This window comes from Priapulus caudatus, unplaced genomic scaffold, assembly GCF_000485595.1.
Source record: "Priapulus caudatus unplaced genomic scaffold, Priapulus_caudatus-5.0.1 Scaffold5, whole genome shotgun sequence".
In the NCBI taxonomy this organism is placed as follows: Eukaryota; Metazoa; Priapulida; class Priapulimorpha; order Priapulimorphida; family Priapulidae; genus Priapulus; species Priapulus caudatus.
The window spans coordinates 854,113-878,133 of record NW_014577066.1 but is presented as its reverse complement, the minus strand read 5'-3'; the positions used below and the strand labels follow the sequence as shown (position 1 = coordinate 878,133).

Below are 24,021 nucleotides of genomic sequence, written 5' to 3'. Positions count from 1 at the left end.
CATTCCTCTCTATCTTTCAGTTACGTCCTGATACATAAGCAAGCTGTCACGCACACCAATCTGAAAGGAATAAATAATAGTTCGTAAAAGTATCTGAAGCATTGATCAATGAATGTTGCCAATATTGCTATTAAAGGCATAAGATGACCATCGATTATGCAATTTTAACGAATGCTACAGTAACTGGCACCTTGTGTAGTTAATAAGTACATTACCTTATAGCCAAACGTGTATTAGTTTGTCCAATATCACTGCTGGTTACTAAGAAATATCCAATTGAAATCCGCGGTCAAATAAATCCGTTGTTGACAGTTTCAACCCGCTATGCCGGCTATTACCGGCCGTAACCGGCGAGGCGGTGTCATACAGATTATAGTGCACCGGACATTTTCGCACGTATGCTCGGCCGTCAGTGATTTCGATCCTTGTAGTCTGAGTGCGCATTCCGTACGTTATGGTTTTACTCTTAGGATTCGGGAATAAATGAATATACGAAGTTCTTGAGATTACAAGCAACATATAATATGTGGCAACTAGGCAAATAATAACACTAGGCAAACAATTTACCCGGGACAAACAATTCGATGCTCAACATCCTGTAGCAACATGTGAGGTCACCGAACCGAAATCCTTGCTTATTTTGTTGGCAATAAATTTAGCGTTGGCGCCAGATTACCAAATTTACGGATTTCAATTAGACATTTCTTAGTAATTAGCAGTGATATTGGACAAACTAATACGCGTTTGGCTATAAGGTAATGTACTTATTAACTACACAAGGTGCCAGTTACTGTAGCATTCGTCAACTTTGCATAATCGATGGAAATATTATGCCTTTAACTTAATATTTAAACTCTGGATTATTTTCGACGTAATGCATGCCCAAATGAATGATTCCAGCTTGATCATCATAGCTGGCTTGCTTTTAAAAACGTGATATAACACACATAACGTAGCGTTTTAGAAAGCCAGATGCAATAACGTAACTGTAGCTGCTCTGCTGGGTGAAGTTGGCGAACCTCTCTGACAGAATCAAATTCCTGAGATATTAATTTACTCGCTAAGATAAACACATTGATATTAAACAAATTACCACCATACTCGCTTCAATACGAAACAATAACATTTTTATTGATATTGTGCGCCTAAATACATTGTCACATATACACGTTTTACTACAGCAGTCAATCAAAAACTGTGTACATATTTACATAGATTTCAACGTCCCGACTTTCAGCCCATCCTCGCCATGTTAGGTTCCGCAATCAGTTGTGGGAAATATCTGAACTGAAGTGAAAACGTGTGTTACGAGTGCATTGAAATGCTTATCACATTTTCATGCAACCAAAGTTAAATTTCAAATAATTAGTCTAGTATTAGTTTTTAAACTCGATTGCTTCGTGTTTAAAATAATTATAAAATAAATAATATAAATATACAACGCGTATGGCATTATGGGACTAAGTTTGTTCCGCCATATTTATTGTGGTCAATGTTGTTGCTGGTTTTGAATACGCGTATTTTGTCCTTTTAAGGAATTATCGGATGTTTTAATGATATTGGTCTGAGCGGAAATAATCATTGACTAAAGTCGTATGTCTATATTGCCGAACTATGGCCGGTGTACCAGAGAAAAAGTCAAAAAAGAAGTCCAACGACAAAAGGCCTAATAGTTCCAATGCCACTGCCAACTCGCAACAGGCACTGCAAACTGCAACCCATCAGGCAAATGGTCGAGATCAACATGATGGGGTTGTGCGCAATAATGAGCAAAGATCCCATTCGGAAGAGGTACGGGTTTTCCGATTATGTCATGTACTATTTCTACCAGTGGTGTTCATCTATCGTGTTCCTTTCGTTGAATCCACAGCCACAGGCACTTGGAACGTCTCAATAAAAAAAATTAATGGTAAATAAACACGAAATGTACCAAAGTCTTAATGTTTCTCTACTCTATTTTGCCTATAATCACCTGTAAATGCCGGTCAAATGCTCATCTGCAACACACAAGTACACCGCATGCCCGCCCTGCGGCGCACAAACAACATGAATAAGAGGGCAGGTAGGAAAGCGTGATCCCTAAATTCGTTCGACGCTCGTTTCATTTCATACGATCACAGAACGAAAACACATCCAACAGCTTCCATCTTGGTATCTATGTGTACATAAATGTTCACTTGTTCGAATTATAACTCTGGCCTTTGTTCTTACCTACTCCCGCCAGAGATATCTCGTGAAATCCTACAGGAAATGTTCTCTCCGTGAAAATGTAAAGAGGACGTATCATCCGAAAATCCCTAACGGCGCTACTTTCGATCGATCGCTGTAGTCGTGTGTGTGTGACGTCATGCCCGCGCGCATTGTGCTTGGCTTGGCGTCCTCGAAACGGAGCTCGGAGGCCGGCAGCAGCTCATCCCGGCATGCAATGCGCCCTATTACTCGTGTATAAACAGACACCTCGTCCTCTTTACATTTTCACGGAGAGAACATTTCCTGCAAGATTTCACGAGATATCTCTGGCGGGAGTAGGTAAGAACAAAGGCCAGAGTTATAATTCGAACAAGTGAACATTTATGTACACATAGATACCAAGATGGAAGCTGGAAGATGGAAGCAAAATAGAGTAGAGAAACATTAAGACTTTTGGTACATTTCGTGTTTATTTACCATTAATTTTTTTTATTGAGACGTTCCAAGTGCCTGTTGTTGAATCGTGAGTGGATTCACGACATGCCGCACGAGCGATTTATAATATAACTTTTACTATGTATGTATGTATGACTGGGAACCTTTAGATCGGTATTTCCCTGCAAAGAATACAAATATAAAAAAGAGAAAATTTATTCCGTGACTGTCCCCTTATAGGGGTGTGAGTGCAGCTGATCTAGCTCCCCAAAGTATCTCCAGGTACTGTTTAGTAAGCTGAACTATAGTCTATAGTAATATTACCAATACTAGCGCATGATCATGATGAAAATGGCATATTAAACGTGTAGGCCTATAACCACATCACTAAGTCCAAGCCAATGTTCACACAGGCAGACATTTCTACACAGCCACAATGCAAGGGGGTTGTACTCGAGCATTAAAACTGCTGGTTTGTTTGAACTTGGGTTAAATATTGTTAGCGTGTGCCAAATTACTGACGATCCATGTGTTTTAAATCAAAATCTTAGGGTCGCTGGCATTCGGGTCCTTTCATTAACAAAATAATGGTAAGTAAACACAAATTATATTTAGTACCAAAGTCTAAGTGCTTAAATAGGTGCTCTCTGATGGCTTGTAATTTTAGGCAAACACCATTGAAATTCTGCCCCCAAGGATATAAGAGCTGTCCACATTTGCACGTTGCACCTGTCGCACGTTGCGAAAATTAATTATGGTCAGCTCTTATATCCATGAACCAAAAAATTCTCCTCTCAACAACACAATCGCACTGCACACACACAGCACTGTGCAGAATCTCACAGCAAGATTGAGCATTTAGTATTCACATTAGAATTACATAATTACTATTGCTGTGGAATGGGAGTTTCCCACAGGATTTTATCAGATTTTCTGGACAAATTTTGTTTTACCAAAGTGCAAGGGTGATGCTTCGAACAAATGAACATTCGGCTATGCACAGATACAGATATGGAGGTGAATAGTTGTGTATTTGTGATAGTATGAAATGAAGTGAGCATTGTCTAAATTAAGCACTCACGCTTTTCTATATCTATCTTTCTCTGAGTTTGTAGACAATGGCATGTGTGTGGTGGGAATGTGTGTTGCAGAGGAGCATTTTCAACCACATTTAATATTTTAAGTTGGATTATTAGGAGCTAGAGAGTACGTAGGCATCAACAGTTTGGTAGTAAATACAATTTGCATTTATTTATCAATATGTTATTATTGTGATGACCAAAGTGTCTACAAGTGGTTATGGTGTAGTCACCTAAAACTAAAAATCACAAAACATTATAATATTAGCACTCAATGCAATAATGACAACACGTTTATTTGATGAAAAAAACAACATTTTGCACACACTGCAAAAATGGAATATTTGGATGCTGTATGATAATGTTAACCATGCTTTAAGTTCATAATGATTTGTGTACGGGTCTGCAAACCTTTGCTACTTATTGCAAGATAATTATAAACATACATGCATGCACCCTAAGTGGCAAATATTTTGTTGGCTCCCAGCATACATGTACAGGCAGCAGGCATATACGTCCAATGTGCATAACATAGGTTTAAACATCATATTAACCATCAGTGTCTGATAAGGGTAAAAGTGCTTTATATCTCTGAGATGTGTGCATAGATATACATACAGGGCATGAAATTCCGGTTTTTTTGCACCGGCCCAGATGGCTGGTAATAGCAGTTTTTTACCAGCCCTCACAAATTTTGTTTGTTGCTTTGAACCAGATCGTGAATGATGTCCGAAATGTTTTTGTCAATGTCATGTTTCACGCTTGCATTCTCGATTTCTAGTTTGTAAAATGTTGAAAAATCATGGCGTGATATCCTTCAGGTAAAACAGTAATGTAGGCTGTTTGCTCATTAAATAATGCTATAAATAAAAATGTAGATACTCGCTAACACGGCTGAAACCACCGGCTCGGAAGGCCGGTGTTTTGCCAATCTTAGTCTTACTGGCCCTCCAAATAATTTATCGGCATATGCCGGTGGGCTGGTGCTAATTTCGCGCCCTGTACATATATATTCACACAGCTATTAACTATCGGTCAGACTCGCTTTAATGTATCTAATGCATCAAAAGGGGCGTACTTGAAAAACTATTGTTTAGGTAAAGATATCGAGCTAGATTATCTGGTGGACGGACTTTTTAAAGATGCAATATATGTTAATCTGGCGTTTAATATTTCTGTTGTGACCTGAAAAATTGCACTAGTAAACCTATGAAATTGTAACACAGATTGACATGTGCACTTTATATTTTACATAATAGGTGCAGATGAGAAATGCCATTCCATGTAAAACATAGAGGTCTAAGATTAATAGACAGTTTGTCAAAATGAGATTTCAGATAGTATCCAGGCTATACACATAGGGCACAACTATTTTGTGTTGACGGTCAGTTTTAAAGCCGCACTATGCGCATCCAAACGCTAATTTCTCCATAACTAGACTAGCAAATACTTCGTGGCATGCATAATCACACTACCTTATGACAAAATAAACTCTAGTTCCTCCCATTTCAATGCGTGTTGTCTTATAAAAGGCATTTGAAAATACCTCCAATGTTGTTCAAATTCTCCGATGTTGTTGACACTTTCGCGTTGCTCTGCCAAGCAACCGTGGATCGGTGCTGCGGTACGTGTGTAGCAAAGATAAAAACGTGACGTCACCTAACCGATTCTTTGCGAAATTGTTTGGCAAACAATTTAGCGTTGGCGCCAGATTACCAGATTTCGCACCTCTTTCTTGTGGGTTTTAAGCAAACGCGTACTGAAATGGGAGGAACTAGAGTTTATTTTGCCATATACGGTAGTGTGATTATGCATGACACGAAGTATTTGCTAGTCTAGTACTGGAGAAATTAGCATTTGGATGCGCATAGTGCGGCTTTAATGCTATTTTACAGTTTTCATTACTATGTTAGGTGAATTAGAAAATAAATGTGCAATTGATATGCCTTGATTAGCTGTCTTTCGATCCTCCAGCAGGGAGCTAAACGCTGTCGTAGATTTCTCATAAATGATATTTGTGATACAAGAGATTAGTGTGAGAAAAAGACATCTGCACACGATAAGGTGTTCACTAAGGAGCAGCATGCAATGAGGTGCCATTGCTGTGTGGTGACACAGTTAGATTCAATCAATTTAAATTTCGTCATGCCGTGCGTGTAGAGCTCGACTGCAGCAGTGTTATCCCCACCCCCATGCTGCCGGTCACCACCCAAAAATAACCATACAAGAATAGCTGCGCTCAACGCAGACTTGCTTTGCTGGTGTTGCTTGGCTCTAAGCCAAGGTCTGACCTAGATGTGTTTTGCAGTGTGTGTATGGGCATTTGTAAGGCAGCACGGCTTCTATCACGTAATGTTCGTAGCGTAAACAGTGTATAATCAAAGCCATTTTTAGTGAAATGATATTTTTTTGTTATTTGTATACATGTGGAGCTAATGAGTTGCACATGTAACCACTTTTTGAGACCACACTGTTTTTAGGAACAATCCTCATCTAGACCCCATTTCTATCAGTGTTTCCCCTGCATTGACACGAGTGAGGTGGGCCGCCTCGCTCAAATTCTTAGCCACCACCCAGAAATTTGTCCAAAACACCGCCTCGCTGATGAAAATCAGTGTTCTTTTATAGAACAGTGCTTATAATGCGCCAAAACAGCTCAGAATGCACCAAATTGCACAATTTTTTTTTTTAATTTTAAGGGGCATGCCCCCAGATCTTTGCTAGGACCTTGAAACGTGCAAATACGCCAAAAAAAATTTACCACCTCGCAGACCTTTTTGACCAGGGGAAACGCTGTCTATTTCCCTGTCCTTCTTCCTCTCACTCCCTCCTCTCCCCTTCTCTCCTTTCTACCTCCCCCTCGCTTTCTTCCACTCTCTCTTTGCTCCCCGATCTCATATATGCCCCCTCCTCATTGCTCCATTCTCTCATTAAATCCGACATGGGTATTTCTCTCAGTGTTAGCATTTTCTATATTTAGAGTCTGCAGGAGGAGGTGGAGCGGTTGATGGATGCTGAGGAGCCGCAGCGATTCTCCCGGGGCTTCAATCCGTACCTGGGAGGAGAGCGGTGTCTGCTGTGCAAGCGGGAACGTCCCGATGCTGATCAGTCGAGCTCAGCAGGTATGTTAACACAGATACCGTCTGTAGCTGATTATCGTCTCACTTCAAACCTGGTTGCTAGTCATTGTACTCCTGGTGGCTCACCTTTAGACCTGATAGTCGTGATGTGTTCTGATTACAAAGTACATACCCCACGTCTTTAAAGTTGGGGCTGCTTTTACCCAATCGTGTAAACTGTGAAAAGCATACGTGTGTAAACAGCATTGTGTAGTAGCATTGTATGAGGGAGCTGTGAATGGGAGGTTCGCCAAGTGATAAAACCCTTGTGTGTTTTTCCAGAACCACTGGAAGAATTGGAATCAGGCCCGGCTTCCCTGGCTCAGGTACATGAGTTTAGCTTTACAATGTATTTTTTTATTAGATAAGTAATTAAATGTAAATATGCGCATAATTTATTTTTGCTATTTGCATAAAAAATACCATGTATATTGGTAATATAATAATAATCCTGTAAGTAATTTTATATGTGTAACATATCTAACTTTTTTGTGCTTCTTTTGTTTTAAAATATTTCACAAAAATTCATTCAGATAATGCATTTATGCTAACTTTTTCTGTTAACATTATGAGGTATTGCTGTTTAACTTATATATGTCTTTCATGTTGTTTATGCAGCTTCCCTTGTGGGTATGCCCCTCATGTCGTGAGAACCTAGAACTAGAGGAGAAGGCTCTTGCAGGATCAACGCTGTTTGTAAGTCCTCATGTGCACAGTGCATTATCCAGTTACTACATTCAGCTGAATCCAGCAGTTGTAAGTGCTTCGTTTACATTAACTTCTACCTGTCTATAATTCAGCGCGGTGCAAGTGGGACAGTGTGCACATCTGACCTAATGATTCTTGCAGAGATTAATGTATTCTTGTGCCTTTCTAGCCGCAAGATCTGGTCCTCCATTCCGGTGACCTCTTTGAGGTGGCGATCAGCAAATCCTCGGAGCCAACCACGTCAGATGGCGCACCATGCAACTGTGAAGCTTGCAAGGAACGACGGTAAGCAACACAATTGCCTTTTGCGTAGTACATAGTACCACAATCATGACAATAGCTTATTTATACATGAACTGGTATTTTAATCAGAGTAAGATAGCCCAAGTACGAGTAGATTAGCAATATAATCATACTTTAGTTATGTAGTTGTAGGTAATCCAAGCCCATCTAATTTTTGTACTCTACAAAGATCTTTGTCTTTTGATCATTTTGCGGCGTAGCGTCTGACCTTTTGCGAGTGTAGTACGCTTGGATTAGGTGACAAATGAATTAAATGTTAAAATAATAATAACAATAACAGCATATAATCTTTGCACTGTATACGTCACACATGGCATGTACCAGGGAAAAAAGTATAATTTATTTTTCGGGTGCTACTTTTCAAGCTCGCGTGGATGAAAATAGATGGACAAAATTTGGTTTGCATTAAACTCTATGCAAATTTACAGGGGCTCTTTTTGGCATTTCAGGGGCTCTTTTTGGCATTTCATGGGCTAAATCGCCCCGAGCCCCCGTGTATTTTTTTCACTGGCATGTACTGATCGCATGTATCGTACACGTACCGACGGGCGTCGTCTGTGAGCTGTTCGTTCTGTCTGCAGTGACATCGAGGAGCAACAGGAGGTGGAGGGCAGACAGCTGCAGAAGTTCTGGGCAGAGGTGCGGCAGGCCGTGCGCTGCATGTACCGCGAGGCTACCATAGAGAAGACGCTCTCCACAAAGCACGACACAGCCAAGCTTACTGGCATGGTCACCAGGTGAGCAGAAGCTCGAGGATAAAAACAAAATAAATAACAAAACAAAACAAAATAATAATAATAATATAATGAATAAATAATAAAAGATAAACTCAATAGATGAAACACGATAGCAGTGCGTGAAGACCCAACTTGTTTCGAGGTATACCGACAGCATATGTAGATGTGATTGTAAATCCGTGCATTTCAGGTTGACCAGCAGAGACCCTCACCAGCTGTACCAGCGACTCGAGTCCCAATCCCGGGAGTTTGTCATCGAGATGAAGGTAGGCGTCGCCATGGCTACATGGCTGAGTGGAGACTGATATGGTTCATTCTAGTACCTAATTATTGGGATTACGTCTTGAGCTGCACAATCGCTTAGTAGCATCAACGGCTATATGTGGAAAGCAGCACATGAACATATGTTGTGCGTTATTGCCTCCTATTGGGATGATTAGGGTTGCATTTTTTTCTTGTGCAATTCAACCCTCCACACTGTGCTCGCTCAGATGAAAAACTGTAGTTCCTACTTTATGCTTTATGCATTCTACGCTGCATGTTCCGATATGTTGTTCTTTCTGTGTGAGTATAAGACGGTGGTTCTTTACGTAGGTTCGTCTCTTGAAGAAGCTAACGACTGGTCTGAAGACCCCGCAGCAAGCAAAGCAGTTCATCACTGTACTTCTCGACGAGTACGACAGCCTCTGCACAGCTTCCAGCAGAGTAGCATCCGTTCTCATTGAGCTGGTAGGTTTCTCACGCGCTGCTCGTACAAGTTCAGCCGTCGTGAAAACCTCAGTGTCTCCGGGCGACGTCACACAATTCTCAAAGTCATTACACTGATTACAGTGTTTGTTCGCTTAGATTCTGCATGAATCCAAACAATGGAGGTTCACTAGGCTAGCAAGTTGTAATGAACGTGTTCTATAATGAGGCGTGCTGTGTCTGATTGACCTGTAGGAAGAAAAGCATCTCAACTGCTTCAATCTGACTTGGGACATGCTGGACAGGCACCTCTTCCAGAGTATCATCTACTCCGACCCACTCCTGCAAAACAGTCTCCCTATGATCATTACTCAGATGAGGTAAATGTGGTTACAGCACAAACCTAGCCACTCGTGCAAACAACATTAGTTTATTCCCAAATAGGTCGGGGGTTACCATTAGCCTGGCTTTAACAGGGCGTGTGTACTGATTTGAGACTGTTTTCATTAAATTACACTTTATTTCTTAGATAATACATTTAACATGTGCATTTAGTTTACGTATAGTATGCCACCATGATTAATAAGCCACCTAAATGTAGTTTGAGTGGGTGTAGAGCCGATTGCAGATAAAGAACTCATATGCTCTGCGGAGCTTTTTCTTGCATTGTAGGTAATTAGTTTGGGTAAAAATGTGTTGATCTTGAGTAACACTTGGTGTGTGTGCTGCAACAGCCGGTATGCAGGCAACACGGAGGGAAGCGGCGGTGATGCTTGCTACCCAAACCTCCTGCACCGCTATCTCAAGCTGGACGATGAGATGACCTTCATATCGGCAGTGTGGAGGGATTCGCAGAAGCGCATGGAAGATTTCATGCAGGAAGAGGTTGTCCCAAGTTTTGTTAGCATTCCTGAGCGATGACAGCACGTGGAAATTATATATAATTGCCTTCTGACTCTGAGACTGAGCATGGTTTAATAATTTGAAACCTCTTTGTGAACACAGAGAGTCCATTTATGTTAGAGTGGAGTGCGTTTCTCTAGGCGTTGCCTTAAACTCGACCTATCTTGCCTGGTTCTCAGACTGCAAAGAAGATGAAGCAGAAGATGTTGAAAGAGGATTGGGAGTTCTTTAAGACGCAGCAGAAGCTGCTGAAGAAGCTGATGAAGAATTCGGATGCAGGCAGCCAAAAGTAAGAAGACCCCTTTTGCTTGCATTATAGCTGTAGTGCTTGAGTAACATCAGTTCTCGGTGTTCTTGCGTGGTCATGTCTTCCTGTTTTCTCGTCACTCTATATTATACTACCTTGAAGTTGACTCTAGTATATTTTCTGCAAACAAATAATGAAATTCATCTGGGTATGCTTCTTTTTGCTTTTGGCTTGTGTTTGAAAAAATATTATTTAAATCATTAATAGAGTATTGCAAATTAAGCGAATATTCAAATTGCCCATGTAGTGTTGTCTGTTATCATTTCGTTCGATCATAACATCCCTAATTGACTAGCTACGTTTATGTTTTATCAAGACAAATCGAAGAGACTTTCCGAGAGGCCATGCAGGAGATTCTGTCGGGAGCAAGTCCCTTCCAGGGAACTGACCCTTGCAACTGCCCCAAGTGCCAGAATAACAGGTACGTGATAGCATGCTGTCATCATGTTTTGTTTGTCTGATAGTTATGATATGGTCCATCTAGATTCACTCATCATTTACCTGAAGCTCTGTATGCATGCAAAGGGTTCTGTTCAGGTACTGAACGTCTGTCCATCTGTTTGTCTTACAACCGGGTGTGTCCGATATCTGCAGGTGCCCGTGCGACGAGTGCACGCTGTCTCAGGTACTTGCATCTAAGATCATTGTGCCGGACGTCACCGACGACTTTGTTGAGGTGCAGGCGGCGTCGCGTCTCATCGTAGACATCACGTCACCTTCCCTGTCGTCCAGCAGCAACTCCAGCCGGTCATCCTCCCCGGAGCCACTGACCGCGAATCTCAGGTGCGTGCTGATCACCGGCTGCGGTCCACAGCGCAGATCCGCTCCGAGGATTTTACGTAGCGACAAATGTTTGACCTCGTTTGAAGATTCCAGAAAGCTATGATCTCCCTGGTGTTGGCGTCACCAATTCTTTTTTTTCCTATCTGCAACCTGAGCATGATCAGAGTGATAGGCATATCTCCCTGATTGTCACAAGGCAGATGTGTCACTGCTAAGGGTCTAGGTTCCTAATGACATCTTTGTTACAAGATAATAGTGACAATTTGTGTTGCCTAATCACTGTCACTGCGCTGCACAATAGTGTGCAGACTTGATCTAACAAACCTGTTTAGGAACCGTATTAGATGCTATATAAAAGCCATTCCCAGAATTACACACTGGTTTACTGCCCTGCTATCATCACATAGTTGCTAGTTAGTAGAGAAGTTAGCATGCTGCATCCAATAGTGTGTAATATTTATGTATACATGGCATACATCAGTGCTGCCTTTCTGCAATTCAGCTGGTAAGTGTTTGTACCAGTGATAGGACAGTGTTACGTTTACTCTAAACTATCCAGTTTTGTTGTGAAAACAGGAAGGGTTAGGATTAGAAGAGAGCAAACCTTAATGTTGTGAATGTTGCAGGCAAACAGTTGCAAGTTGATATCTTTTACCTACTGGTAAATTTAAGTTGTTCGATAGGTGTTATTGCAGGCATGTCAGTGTCTGGTCGTGTGTGTTTAACGGACGGTGTCGTTGCAGGCGAGAGTTTCTCCGGAAGACAGAAGTGAAGCACAATAATTGCGACTGCCCCTCGTGTGTTCAGAAACCCTGTGCCCCGAATGTAAGTCACTTCGATTAAAGAATGGATTAATTTGTCGATCTTCTAATTAAATGACTGTGCTGACTCTAACAGTCATTGGGTTTAGCACATGATATTTCAGTTTGGGTGTGGGATCTATTGTATGTAATGTCTGTTTAAAAGGCAGAGCATTTCAGACAGCGCGTTTATCATCCATTTAACAACACAGTTGAGTGCGTAGTAGTATAAAAGTATAATCGTACGTATTCCAACTTCAGCGTAGATCTTGGGTTGATTGAGTTGTTCTGCCCTTGTACAGGCGAAGCACAAAGCATGTGAGTGTCCATCATGTGTGAAGCCCCTCGTGTCAGGCCTGTCACTGCAGCACCTCTACCCACGCGCACACTGCTCCCAGCATGGAGGCTCAGGGTCCGGTTCACCCTGTCCTCAACCCGCTTACAACCTTCACATGTCAGGTGAGTGTTGTAGTCGCTGTGTTTGTGCAGCTAGGTGTAGGGTTGCTAACCTTGCCAGGGCAGTCTTACGTGTGCTAATCTGCGATCGCTGCTAGAGTGTGACACAGATGTTAAAGTGTGTGATACAGATGCTAGCGTGTGATACAGGTGTTAGCCTGTGATAAATGTGCTAGCGCATGTGATACAGTGCTTGTGTGTGATAAAGGTGCTAGCGTGTGATACAGGTGCTAGTGTGTGATACAGTTGCTAGTGTGTGATACAGGTGTTAGCCTGTGATAAATGTGCTAGCGCATGTGATACAGTGCTTGTGTGTGATAAAGGTGCTAGCGTGTGATACAGTGCTTGTGTGTGATACAGTGCTAGCGTGTAATACAGGTGCTAGTGTGTGATACAGTGCTAGTGTGTGATACAGTGCTTGTGTGTGATAAATGTGCTAGCGCGTGTGATACAGTGCTTGTGTGTGATAAAGGTGCTAGCGTGTGATACAGGTGCTAGTGTGTGATACAGGGCTAGCGTGTAATACAGGTGCTAGTGTGTGATACAGGTGCTAGTGTCATTGCAAACTAGCATCTTTGTTACTCACTCTCGACTGGTGATGACAGTAAGTAACACAGATGTTGGTTTGCGACGACGGTGTTTCGGGACGGGGCACATGCCACGGGCGTGTGGCGATCGCAGTGTGTGCGCTCACGACGCGCCATGCGTGGTTTCAGGCACGGCACAGACTCAGAAGCGACGTCCGTACAGCCTGGACCTGGACACCGGTGACGCGCTGCAGGAGCACATCTACCACGCCTATGGAGACTGGGAGAACGGGTATGACACCAGGTGCGCTGTCTCCCAGGAGGGGGGAGGGGGGTCGGCTGCCCCGTCGCAGACACGCGTGTTCTCCGTGTGACCGACGCTATCATTGTTAGTTCGTGTGCAGTAAAGAAGCTTTGCTTGATGCCGGTGAATTACACCGTATTTTGCACGTGGCGTATGGTATTTCCTTTTCGGTTTAAAAGAGGAACTTGACGTTGTGCTTGATGCACTACAGGATGCTCTCTCAGCTAGAGTTTGTTGTGCAATGAGTGCTGTGCCACTAACCATGGCATTTCTTGAGGCATATAGAATATTTTTTATCTCAGAATTTCGCGCATGCTAAGGTTTTGCCCTCAACTCTTCAGCTGTGTCTTATTCTTTAATTGAAATTAAAGTTTCAAAGTTAAGGGCTCATATTTATTATTACTATTTTACTACTCATAGAAACAATAAGATAATCATCAGATAATTAATATCAGGGATTAATTAGACTGCATATAGTTATCAGGGGTTACTCTGGGAAATTGAAAAGTGTAGCCAAAAAAATAACCAATTGACCATTTTTGTATCCAATGTTAATAATTTGCAGCAATTTCTTGTCCACATAATTTCATTATAAATTACCTACTTGAACAAAATACAAAGAATCTCGGTTCTGTGGTGCCTGTACAGTTGAGTCAGAATCTGGATCTTTGCTTGCTGTGAGTTGCCAATTAGCCAGTTTGGTCACTTTTAGCCACAAAAAAAGCCAGTCTAAATGTTTTTATAGCCAGTACAAAAAATGTATCAATTGGCTATTTTGTGGCGAGTGGTAGAGTAACCCTGACTTATTATTATTATTTATAATTATTATTAATAATAATTATTAATAACTTATTATTTTAATTATTATAATGATCGTTATTATCTCGTTACAGCAGCCTTCTCAGCTCGTGCAAGTTGCACCTGCTAAAGAGCGAGATCCTCAAAGCGAGCTCATTCCTGCACAAGGACGGCAGCGGCGACCACAACGCCCCCAAGCAGGCGACTGATAACGGCTGCGAGGAGGAGCCGCCCGATGACTACGTCGACACGTCATCGTCGTGCGTGCAGCAGCAGTCGCCGCCAGGTGGCGCCGGCAAGCCGTGCGGCGAGTTCAAGACGTCAGCGGTGCACAGTCAGCTGAAGGCGCTGCAGGCGAACCTGACGCCGGAGATGATCCAGTCGGCCGCGCTGAGCGTCGCGAAGGAGGAGGCGATCCGCGCGCTCGCGCAGTCGCGCGCTCACGCGGAGCCCTCTGCATACCCGTGCGAGCGCAAGCACTGCCTCGCGCCGAAGGCCGTCGACGTGCCGCCGGCGCTCTCTGGTTGTCGCAACGCCGACTGCCACTGCGACTACGACGACGTCGACGACAGCTGCTCGGAGAAGAGCACGTCGACGACGAGCTCGTCGCAGAAGGAGGGCAAGCAGTGCGACTGCTACTACTGCGAGTTCTTCGGGCACGGCGTGGTACGTACGCGCACGCGCAGCGGCGGCAGCGTTGCATGGGAAGAGGCAGGGTCGCCGGGGCGCAGGCAGGGTCGCACGCGTGGAGGCGGGGTCACGCAGGAGGGGGCGGAGTCGCACACGTGGAGGCGGGGTCGCACGCATGGAGGCGGGGTCACGCAGGCAGGCAGGAGGGGGCAGGGTCGCCGGGGCGCAGGCAGGGTCACACGCATGGAGGCGGGGTCACGCAGGAGGGGCGGGGTCGCACGCGTGGAGGCGGGGTCACGCAGGAGGGGACGGAGTCGCACACGTGGAGGCGGGGTCGCACGCGTGGAGGCGGGGTCACGCAGGCAGGCAGGAGGGGGCAGGGTCGCCGGGGCGCAAGCAGGGTCACACTCACGGAGGCGGGGTCACACGGGAGGGGGCAGGGTCACCAGGGCGCAGGCAGGGTCGCACGGGTGGAGGCAGAGTCACGCGGGAAGGGGAAGGAAGAGCAACTTCTCTCAATTCGTTTTTATCGTTTTTTGTCTCGGCAACGTTAGTTCGCGGCCGGCATGTAAGCACCCTGCACCGGTGTTGTTCTTCTCTTGGCGATGCATTTTTCCGCTTCGCAACAGCATCCGTTTCACGTTTTCCTCTCGGCGGTGTTCTATTACGTGGGTTTACTGACTGACCAGCATTGGTTTCATCATTATGTCGTGTGTAATTACTGACGTCTCTGCAGGGTGCTGCAACACCCATCAGCAGGAAGAAGGAGGAGATGCGGGAGAGGCTGCGATTGAGGCTCACGCGCAGGAAGGTAAGCAGTGTTTCGTTTTGCACAGCAACCACATGAAGCTGCAGGAAGTGTACATGATCCTGTTTGTCCTAATAGTCGAATTACCGTTAGTACGTGGAAGTGCAATTAGGCACGTAATTGCTTTCACTGTGTGACAAACATGAGGTGCTACTGCAATACTTTAACCTCATTCTAATTAGTGTGTTCTTGGGGCAAACTTTTAACGAAGCCAATGACAGTTTGATATGTCACAGAGCGAGCACGTAGACAATGTCCTGGACAACGACCAAGAAAAATCCGACAGCACTGATCGCAACTCGTCGGCACCGCGTGGCACGGAAAGCATCGCCGACCTGCTGACATTCATAGAAGGCGTGCCAGTCGGTAACGAGCAGACCGACCGAGAGAAGCGGATATCGAAGAAGGCAGCGAAGAGAGCGCGGCAGAAGCAGAAAAAGGTAATGCTACCAGTTTACACTGTGTGTGGGCAGGTATTCATGCGCAAGTGCATGCATGTGACCGTGCTTCCCATCTGCATAGTAAGTTATTCTATATAAATTATATTCAGTACAATACTAGTAATGACGATGATGTGTTTATTGGTATTCTTCGTAGGCTGAACTAAAGGAGAAGTCTCAGATGGGAGAGGAAGAAGCAGAGGAGGAGGAAGAGGAAGAGGGTGAGGCAGACGAACAGCAGACAATGGACAGTAATGCAGAGGTTTGTGTGCAGCGCTGCCGAGTTTGATCCTAAAACCAATATGAGATAATAATATATGATATATAATAGAGCATAGTGTGAAAGCATAGTCAAGTGCACAGCGTATCTTGAATAAAGGTGAGATCACAGTAAGCCATCGTATCATTTCACGTGTATTACCCAAAGTCGGTGTTTTTTGTTGTAGAAAAGCAAAGCGAAACAGGCTACAACGGCGAGTAACGGCAGCGTAAATCCGGTTGCCTTGGAAACCGGCGAAACTGGAAAGAAGCTCCTCGACAATGGCAAAAATCTACACCAGGGGACGATGGATCAGAGCGCAGCGAAGAACCAACGAGCCGAGATGGCCACGAATAGAGATGCAAGCAAGAGCTCATGGCAGGAGGTGCCTGCTCGTAACGTCAGCAGGAGCCCACAGCACGAGGCTCTATCTCTAGGTGGTGGCAGCACCGCCACAAGCAACAGCAGCAGCGGCAGCAAAAACTCTCGGCAGGATGGATTCATCGAGCAGACTAAGAGGAGGAAGCCGTCACCGAATGAAGCGGCGCGGAGCGGCGGCGGAGACGTGCAGAACGGAGAGACGAGGAGGCCCGACATGAATCCCGGCTACCAGATCGTCGGCAAGCCCGTGCAGGGTAAACCGACACCCCTGCCACGTCTAAACGGACTCGTTAAGCAGCAGGGGAGCACATCAGTGGTACGTACGCAAACCGTATCAAGTCTTGATCATTGAGCCTTCCAGGGGCGTGTGCGTATTCCTTAACAGACATTTGCAGAACAGGGTAATGGGTAAAAACTTGGCGACAGCATTTGGCACTTGATTAGTGACGTTTTGATAATCGTGCTTTTCACGGTAATTTTAATTTCACTAATCTGATGATCACTGATCCGATATCACTAATTAATATCACTAATTATGGTGTTAACATTGAGTAACTACGGAGAATAGTAGGTTGAGTTTTCATATGCTGGCATTTTCATTCCCTGCTGCCTTCCTGCTGACAGGTGAATGTGCAGAGGCCGTTGGCGCAGGTATCTCTGCCGCAGAAGCAGCCCGCACGAGTGAGATCTACTGTCACACAAGCGCGGCCTGCTCGCCAGCAGAACTCGGTCGCACTCGAAAAGCTGGAATCTCAGCCTGACACTGCACCTAGTCCTGCTCCATCTACCCCATCTCAGGTACGCTCATATAAACGTCGTTTCTGCCTCGTCTCTCGCTTGTCTTGCAACTTCACTTGAAGAGTACTGCGCTTGCTGTCTTGTTTTGATATTTAACTCACTCACAGCTATAGTCGTTATCTTGTCTGTACTGTACGTGAACAGTCACAGAGAAATGAGGACCGTTGATTTCCCTCTGAAGATTACATGATTTTAGGCCGTCTGACGACTTTTGGTCAGGTATTTTGTTTTAGCCTGCAAGTTAATGATGGAACTTGCTGATTATTACTATTTATGGAATCAGTAAGTGAATAGTTACATGTCTACACATAAGTAGAGTGAAGGTATATACAAATGAAAAACCTTCGACGTTATTGTTGCAGCGAAAGAAGGACAAGAAGAAAAAGTCTGAGCAGCCCCCAAAGCAGCAGTCGACAACGCCTTCTCCGCAGCTGCCAGTGGATACGACGACCGCGAAACCTGCACAGGTGCAGATAAATCATGCTCAGCCCTCAGCCTCCACACCGCCAAAAGCTGGAAAGGTAGTGTGTGTGGTCACAATTGCATTTAATTCAACAAGAAACATTAATTGGAAAAATGTCTGAGTAAAGCTTTGGTACCGAAAGCTTTAGCTCATCTACAGTACAATGGAGAATACAACCTCGAGAGCCACAGACATGCTTGTCTATAACCTGTCTCATCTCGATACAATGGTGCACCAGAAAGTATTTAGAGATCATGTAAAAACAAGAAAATTATAAGAGATGTAAGGAACAAGGAAGAAGTCGGTGCTGCTTGTTTAACGTGTTACTTTTCATTTGTTTAGAGTAATGTTGGCAAGCGGAAAGGCAAGGGATCTGGCCCAGGACCTGCCGGCAATACATCTATCGGTAATTTCTTTATAACTTTGTAATTTCGTTTATATATTTATACATAAATAAATTTTTTACAATTCATATATTAATTTATAGAATTTTATTAAATTTTGAAATTATTATTATCTCACTCGTCGTGAGTTATGCACGTAACTGCTTATCTCAATCTCAGTCGATGAAAGAATCACAGTAGCATGACCACTTTTCGTTACAAGTCATGGAAATGATAACTGGGAGGGACAGGGAACAGTAGGCAATGTAGGCCCCTAAGTTCCCCCTGCCGAGGGAATGTACTTTGCTACGAAGTTATGCATACGGTATAGTGAGCGCACGCGACGTGACGTCACCTCTTAACGGGATCACCGTCGTTATTGCAGACGACATCTTTCGGCCGAAGAACGAGGAGGAGCTCTCGGAGCTCGATGACTTCGAGAAGGAGCTGGAGGCCTTCAAGAAGTTCTGCTTCAGCGCCGAGCCGCAGCCCGATCGCGCCAAGGTCAAGGTCAAGCTTGACTGCAGCAGCGTCTTTAAGAAGAAGGTGTCGGCCATGAGCTGCAGCAACTAGCCTTATTCGCCGTATTAACCGTATTATTGGATAGGTGGCGCCACCCGTCGGTGGCGACCGATCTGCCTGCCGTGCGACCGGAGGATGGACACTGTGCTTGAGTTCGTTACCGTGCAGGAATGTAATAATGTGCCTTTAGTATAAATACGAGGAGCTCTTAGACAGCTATTAGAATTTTGTAGTGCACAGCCATGCGAAGAGTAGAGGAGATTGCATGCGTTCGCCGATCTAGACTGCTATATCCGTGTGTGAGACGGCACGGGTGCCTTGACACGGCATATCCCGGTAGAGAATCCACTTGTTGCACACATTGCAATGCATCACAATCTGACCGTCTCGGTTTTTCCATTGCCAAATGCAGCATTCATGAGCAAACAGAAACACACTTTGTTTTTCTGTTAGAATGATGACAATGTAAGATCAACTATTTATATTTTATTTATATGCATTATATCAGCTTACTGAACGTGAGCAATACCTCGCGTGGCTGTATGCTAATGTGTGTCATTCGGTCAAGGTGGTAACCGCTGCATCTAATATTTACACTTTAGCATTTATGTTGAATTATTAAAGTGAACCAGGTGACGCTGTTAAAGATCTGTTGGAAGTAGGTTGTATACTGTATGTAGGCTAGCTAGATCGTCGTGCTTTTGTCTTACTCGATAATAATGCTATAAACATATTTTTTACTTGAAACCACGTTCCATTTACTGAAAGTGATTTTGCAAGCGTAAAAGTTTATGCAATCCAAAGTGTAACCTGTGTGGGTGCCGATGTGCATGTTATTAAGGTACCGTCATCGGAAAGGGAGACGGCGTGTTACGATTACAGAAGGCACAGCTAGCATAGCTGCCTTGTTACCATGGCAATGATTGTTCAACTTGAAGAAGTCGCGTGCACTTGTATGTGGCTTTCGTTTTGGGTTTTTGCAAATCCCAAGTTTGCTCTCCACCACCCTCCCACCAGATTGTTGTCTTCGGGTGTACGGTCTACGTTTCGTGTGTTATGTGCGGTGGCAATGAGGTCTACAATGTAGGACTTCTCGCATCAGACAGATTTTAATATGGCGTCGGCGGTGCTAGCTTGCGCATTGCCGAATGGCGCAGCAAGAGAATGTACGCAGCACAGCGGGACATTTTCATTTTGCTTTTACTCGGCGGTTAGTGCACGACAAATAACGATTGTGCGTTTTCTCCCGTTTCTGGAGTTGCCTTTCTAAAAATAAATTTTTACATGCAATTATGAATCGTTGTTTGCGATTGTCTTGTGACAATTTTGTTGTGTCGTCCCAACGGTTGTCATTACGAGTACAGAGACAATGTGGTAGACATATATGACTAGTTCACAGTCTTTATTTTTACTTTGCTTACACCGTATTAACACGACCAGATAGGTAACACTGCAAAATGACCATCACCTTTTCAGGAGTAGATAATAGAAGATCTATCTTCTATTATCTACTCCTGACCTTATCATAATAGTCGCAAATGCACGATTCCGTTTCAAAACGACTAAATCTCACACATTTTTGACAGGTCAGGACTACCCGACCTGCCTTGTAAGAATTTAGTTTAAACATTAATTAGCACCTGCAGATGCAAGGAATCAAGCTATGCTTGGTGTACCAGTCCATCAACGATCAAGTGTAAAGCACACGACAAGTTAATATATATCTGCTCTTCAAATGTTAAATTTTTATCCCTTTCAGATGTCTCAATCCCACGTTCAGAAATTGTACTGCACTATTCTTCACATACATTGTACTGCAGTTTTTTAACACATGTATACCTCTTGGCACCGCACATATAAAGCAAAGCTACATAGATGTCAAATGTTTGTTCAAATTAAACACACAATTGGTAGGACACAGAAGTTTAGCCACCAAAAGTTTACATAACAAACTTGAACACTTTGAACTTAATAAATAAAGATAGAATGTGTATAATATATTTTACCTGGACATGTGCAAAAATGATCATGATGAAAAACATACAATAATGATTCCCCTGCAAATCAGCAGTACGAAGGGGGTGAAGTATTTAGATGTAGCATTTTATATAATTCATCTATATATTATATAAAGACATGTGCATCAATGCCTAGATACATGCGTGCATGGTGACCATGTCAGGTTATGGGCAGCACATGAGAGATTACAGGAACAACCAATCCCAGCCCGAAAGTGACGAAATCATTTATAGTATTAACCTGCGCTACATCGCAAAAAATCCATGCATTACATTAGCGGCAAGCAATGCAGCTGCGTATCATATGCGCATCTCTCCAGTCCGACACGTTCACTTGTTCAGCACCTTCAGGCGCGAGTCCAGGCTCTCGCAGTTGGATCTGATCGCGGCCATGTTGTCACTGAACGTGCCGCTGACCGTCTTCAGCTGCGCCTCGTTCGCGTGCAGGCTCGACGCGAGCTGCTGCTGCACGCTGTCCAGGTAGCTGAGCGCCTGGCTGAACTGCAGCGCCTGCTCGTGCAGGTCCTTGAGCGCAGACATGCGCTCGACGACGGCCGGCAGGCACGCGGTCGTCTGCTCCCAGCGCATCATCAGCTCGTAGAGCGCGGCAACGCGGTTCACCGCGTCCGCGTCCTCGACGACCGACCGCTTGTCGGCGATCTGCTTCAGCTTCTGGTTCATCGCCTGCAGCCGGCCCTCAACCTGGTCGAGGTTGGCCGGCTCGAGCAGCGCCAGCTTGCCCGCGAGCACGCGCGACACCTCGACGAGGCTGCGGCCCTCCGCCTCCTGGCAGAGCGCCGACAGCGTGTCCGGCGCACCGCCGATCGATGCCTCGAGACGCTCGAGACGCGCCTCGAGGTCAGCCACCTTCGCCGCCTGGCTGAAGCGCGCCTGCTCCGGCTTATAGTACAGCTCGTAGATGATGTGGTCCTCGCTAGGGGGCGCCGCCGCGGCCGCCGCCGTCTTCGTTGTCGCCGCCTTGAACGCCTCGATCTGGCTGATGAGCTTGCGCTGCAGCGCCCCCTGCGGGTCGGAGCTGTCGACGACGGCCTGCGAGCCGAGCACGGTCTCGAGCTGCAGGTCGGCTAGCTGCCGCTGCAGGTACTCCACCTGCTTGGCGACGAGCACGGGACTCGACTTGTCGCCGCCGTCGCCGCGCACCGCCTCCTCCGCCTGCCGTACTTCGTCGGCGAGCTCGCGCATCTCCAGCTGCAGCCGCTGGTGCTTCTGCGCGGGTGTCTCGCGCTCGCGCCGCAGCTCGCCGCCCGACAGCTCGTACTCGGCCTTGTCGGCGTAGTAGCCGCGGTTGGGCCGCGCGGCGGCCGCCGTCTCCGAGAAGTCGACCCCGGCGCCGTCAACGCTCTTGCCCTTGAACTTGCTGAAGGCGTCGCCGGCCTTGATGTCGATCCTCTCGACGCTCTCGCTGCTGTCGTCGGCGGCGCCGGCCGCTTGCCGGTGCTGGTCGTCCTCTGGAAGGTCGCCCGTCTCATAGACGTCGGGTTCGCCGACGGCAATGCCCGGCAGGCCAGCATACTTCGGATCGGCCATCTCGCTGAGTGAGTCGCTGTGCACTGCTGCGTTGGTCGCTGGCGCTCGTAGACGTTCGCGTTAATTCCTAGAGAAGCAAAATGGCGATCAATCAAAAAGAGTCGAGGGTAAGTATTAGCGTGGATACACACAGCATTGAATAGCGTAGAATAGCATTCAGCATTGGTTAAATGGGTTGGTGTCCACGGTAACATCATAGCTGTGCCCGTGGTCACATTTATATTCGTACATGTTGTCACACGTATTCCAACTCCCGATTCTGATTTAGTGATTGGAATATTATTAGTTAAACGGCAATAGTTTGAACGTTAATGAAGATAACCACTGACAGTCGTCACTGACAGTGGCTCTATGTCCAGATTAACTCGGAAGACGTTAATTTAGAGTAAATAAACGTAAAGAGAGCCTATACTCTATAGGCTATAGAAGTCAGTGTTAAAAGCAATATGATTGCCGAGGACTTGAGTTTTCTGTAATAGTATGTGCAAAATTTGTGAAAGCGCTTACACTTACTAAGTTAGTACCACAGGCATTTGGAGCGTTTCAATAAAATATAGTGCTAAATAAATACGAAATCTATTTACTACCAAAGTCTTAATGTTTCTATACTCTCTTTCACCTATTATTGCCGACAATTTCCTGTAAATGCCATCCAAATGCTCATCTACAACAAACAATGGCTGCTGCCATTGCTGCCGCTGCACACTGACACATAAATATATAGCAGGTAGGAAAGCGTGCTGCCAAAATTCGCTCGACACTCGATTGATTTCACACGAATACAACACAAATATTCAACCATTCTACTCTGGACATCTTTATTTCTATTTCAAGAACAGTGTTTACTTGTTATAAAAACATACTGTCTGTGTTCGTAACCGAGCTGTGTCACGCGAAATCACACAAAGACTGGCGAAATTCTCGCGTTCGCTTCCGTTGCGCAGTTTATGTAAATGGCTGCAAATTCAGGGCTATAGGCGGCGCATTGCATTTTGGGAAACTACCACGCTGCTTTCCAACTCCCGTACTAGCCTCGTCAAAGCCGCCAGTAAAGCGTTGCAAAAACGTTGCAGCGTAAGAATGAGGTCACGAAGAGCGCCGGTGGGCGTTTCCTGATTCTGACAGCCATTTACATAAACTGCGCAACGGGAGCAAACGCGAGAATTTCGTCTTTGTGTGATTTCGCGTGACACAGCTCGGTTACGAACAGAGACATTATGTTTTTATAACAAGTGAACACTGTTCTTGAAGGAGAAACAATGATGGAAGCTGTTGGATGTGTACTTGTGTTGAAATCGTGAGAAATGCAGCGAGCGCCGAGCGAATTTTTGGGATCGCGCTTTCTCACCTGCTATATATTTACGCAGTGGCTGGAGGTACGGTAGCCGTCGGTCGTTGAACCCCCTTTTTGGCGTTAGGGTTAGGATTAGGGTTAGGTTTAGGGTTATGGTTAGGGTTAGGGTTAGGGTTAGGGTTCTAGCTCATCTAAACTCTCAAATCGTGAATTTATTTCCCAAGGCGTTATTTCGAAATCTGGCGTCACCGCCGCCATCTTTGTCTCGTTAAGTATGAAAGCGAATGGACGGCCGTACCCCCAGCCTCGAAAAATTAAGATACGCCTGCCGTACCCGTAGC

The 24,021-nt window shown here is 45.1% G+C and overlaps 2 protein-coding genes across 6 annotated transcripts in view; one reads left to right on the top strand and one right to left on the bottom strand.

Annotated features, from left to right (window-relative positions):
* The first annotated feature begins 1,460 nt into the window (after window positions 1-1,460).
* Window positions 1,461-20,117, top strand: LOC106804719 (protein FAM193A-like). Of its 5 annotated transcripts, none has more exons than XM_014806046.1 (25): window positions 1,461-1,791; window positions 6,685-6,826; window positions 7,106-7,149; window positions 7,442-7,519; window positions 7,701-7,816; window positions 8,416-8,571; window positions 8,762-8,837; window positions 9,166-9,300; window positions 9,514-9,638; window positions 9,993-10,143; window positions 10,341-10,450; window positions 10,785-10,889; window positions 11,063-11,251; window positions 11,995-12,076; window positions 12,354-12,510; window positions 13,224-13,326; window positions 14,235-14,802; window positions 15,503-15,577; window positions 15,796-16,014; window positions 16,172-16,276; window positions 16,461-16,970; window positions 17,279-17,452; window positions 17,815-17,973; window positions 18,258-18,321; window positions 18,684-20,117. In XM_014806046.1, the coding sequence occupies exons 1-25, from the start codon at window positions 1,615-1,617 to the stop codon at window positions 18,869-18,871; spliced, it is 4,008 nt and encodes a 1,335-aa protein (XP_014661532.1). In that variant the 5' UTR covers window positions 1,461-1,614; the 3' UTR covers window positions 18,872-20,117. The 5 variants fall into 5 exon arrangements, with proteins under 5 accessions (XP_014661532.1, XP_014661523.1, XP_014661514.1 ...); XM_014806037.1 differs by having other exon boundaries at window positions 14,232-14,802; XM_014806028.1 differs by having other exon boundaries at window positions 13,224-13,338.
* An 88-nt stretch (window positions 20,118-20,205) lies between these two features.
* The window catches only part of LOC106804740 (dynactin subunit 2-like), an 11,427-nt gene continuing 7,611 nt past the window's right edge, over window positions 20,206-24,021 (bottom strand). The window contains exon 2 of the mRNA XM_014806066.1: window positions 20,206-22,453. Within this exon, the coding sequence (XP_014661552.1) occupies window positions 21,169-22,386 (1,218 nt within the window). The 5' untranslated portion in view covers window positions 22,387-22,453 and the 3' untranslated portion in view covers window positions 20,206-21,168. The remainder of the gene's footprint in view (window positions 22,454-24,021) is intronic.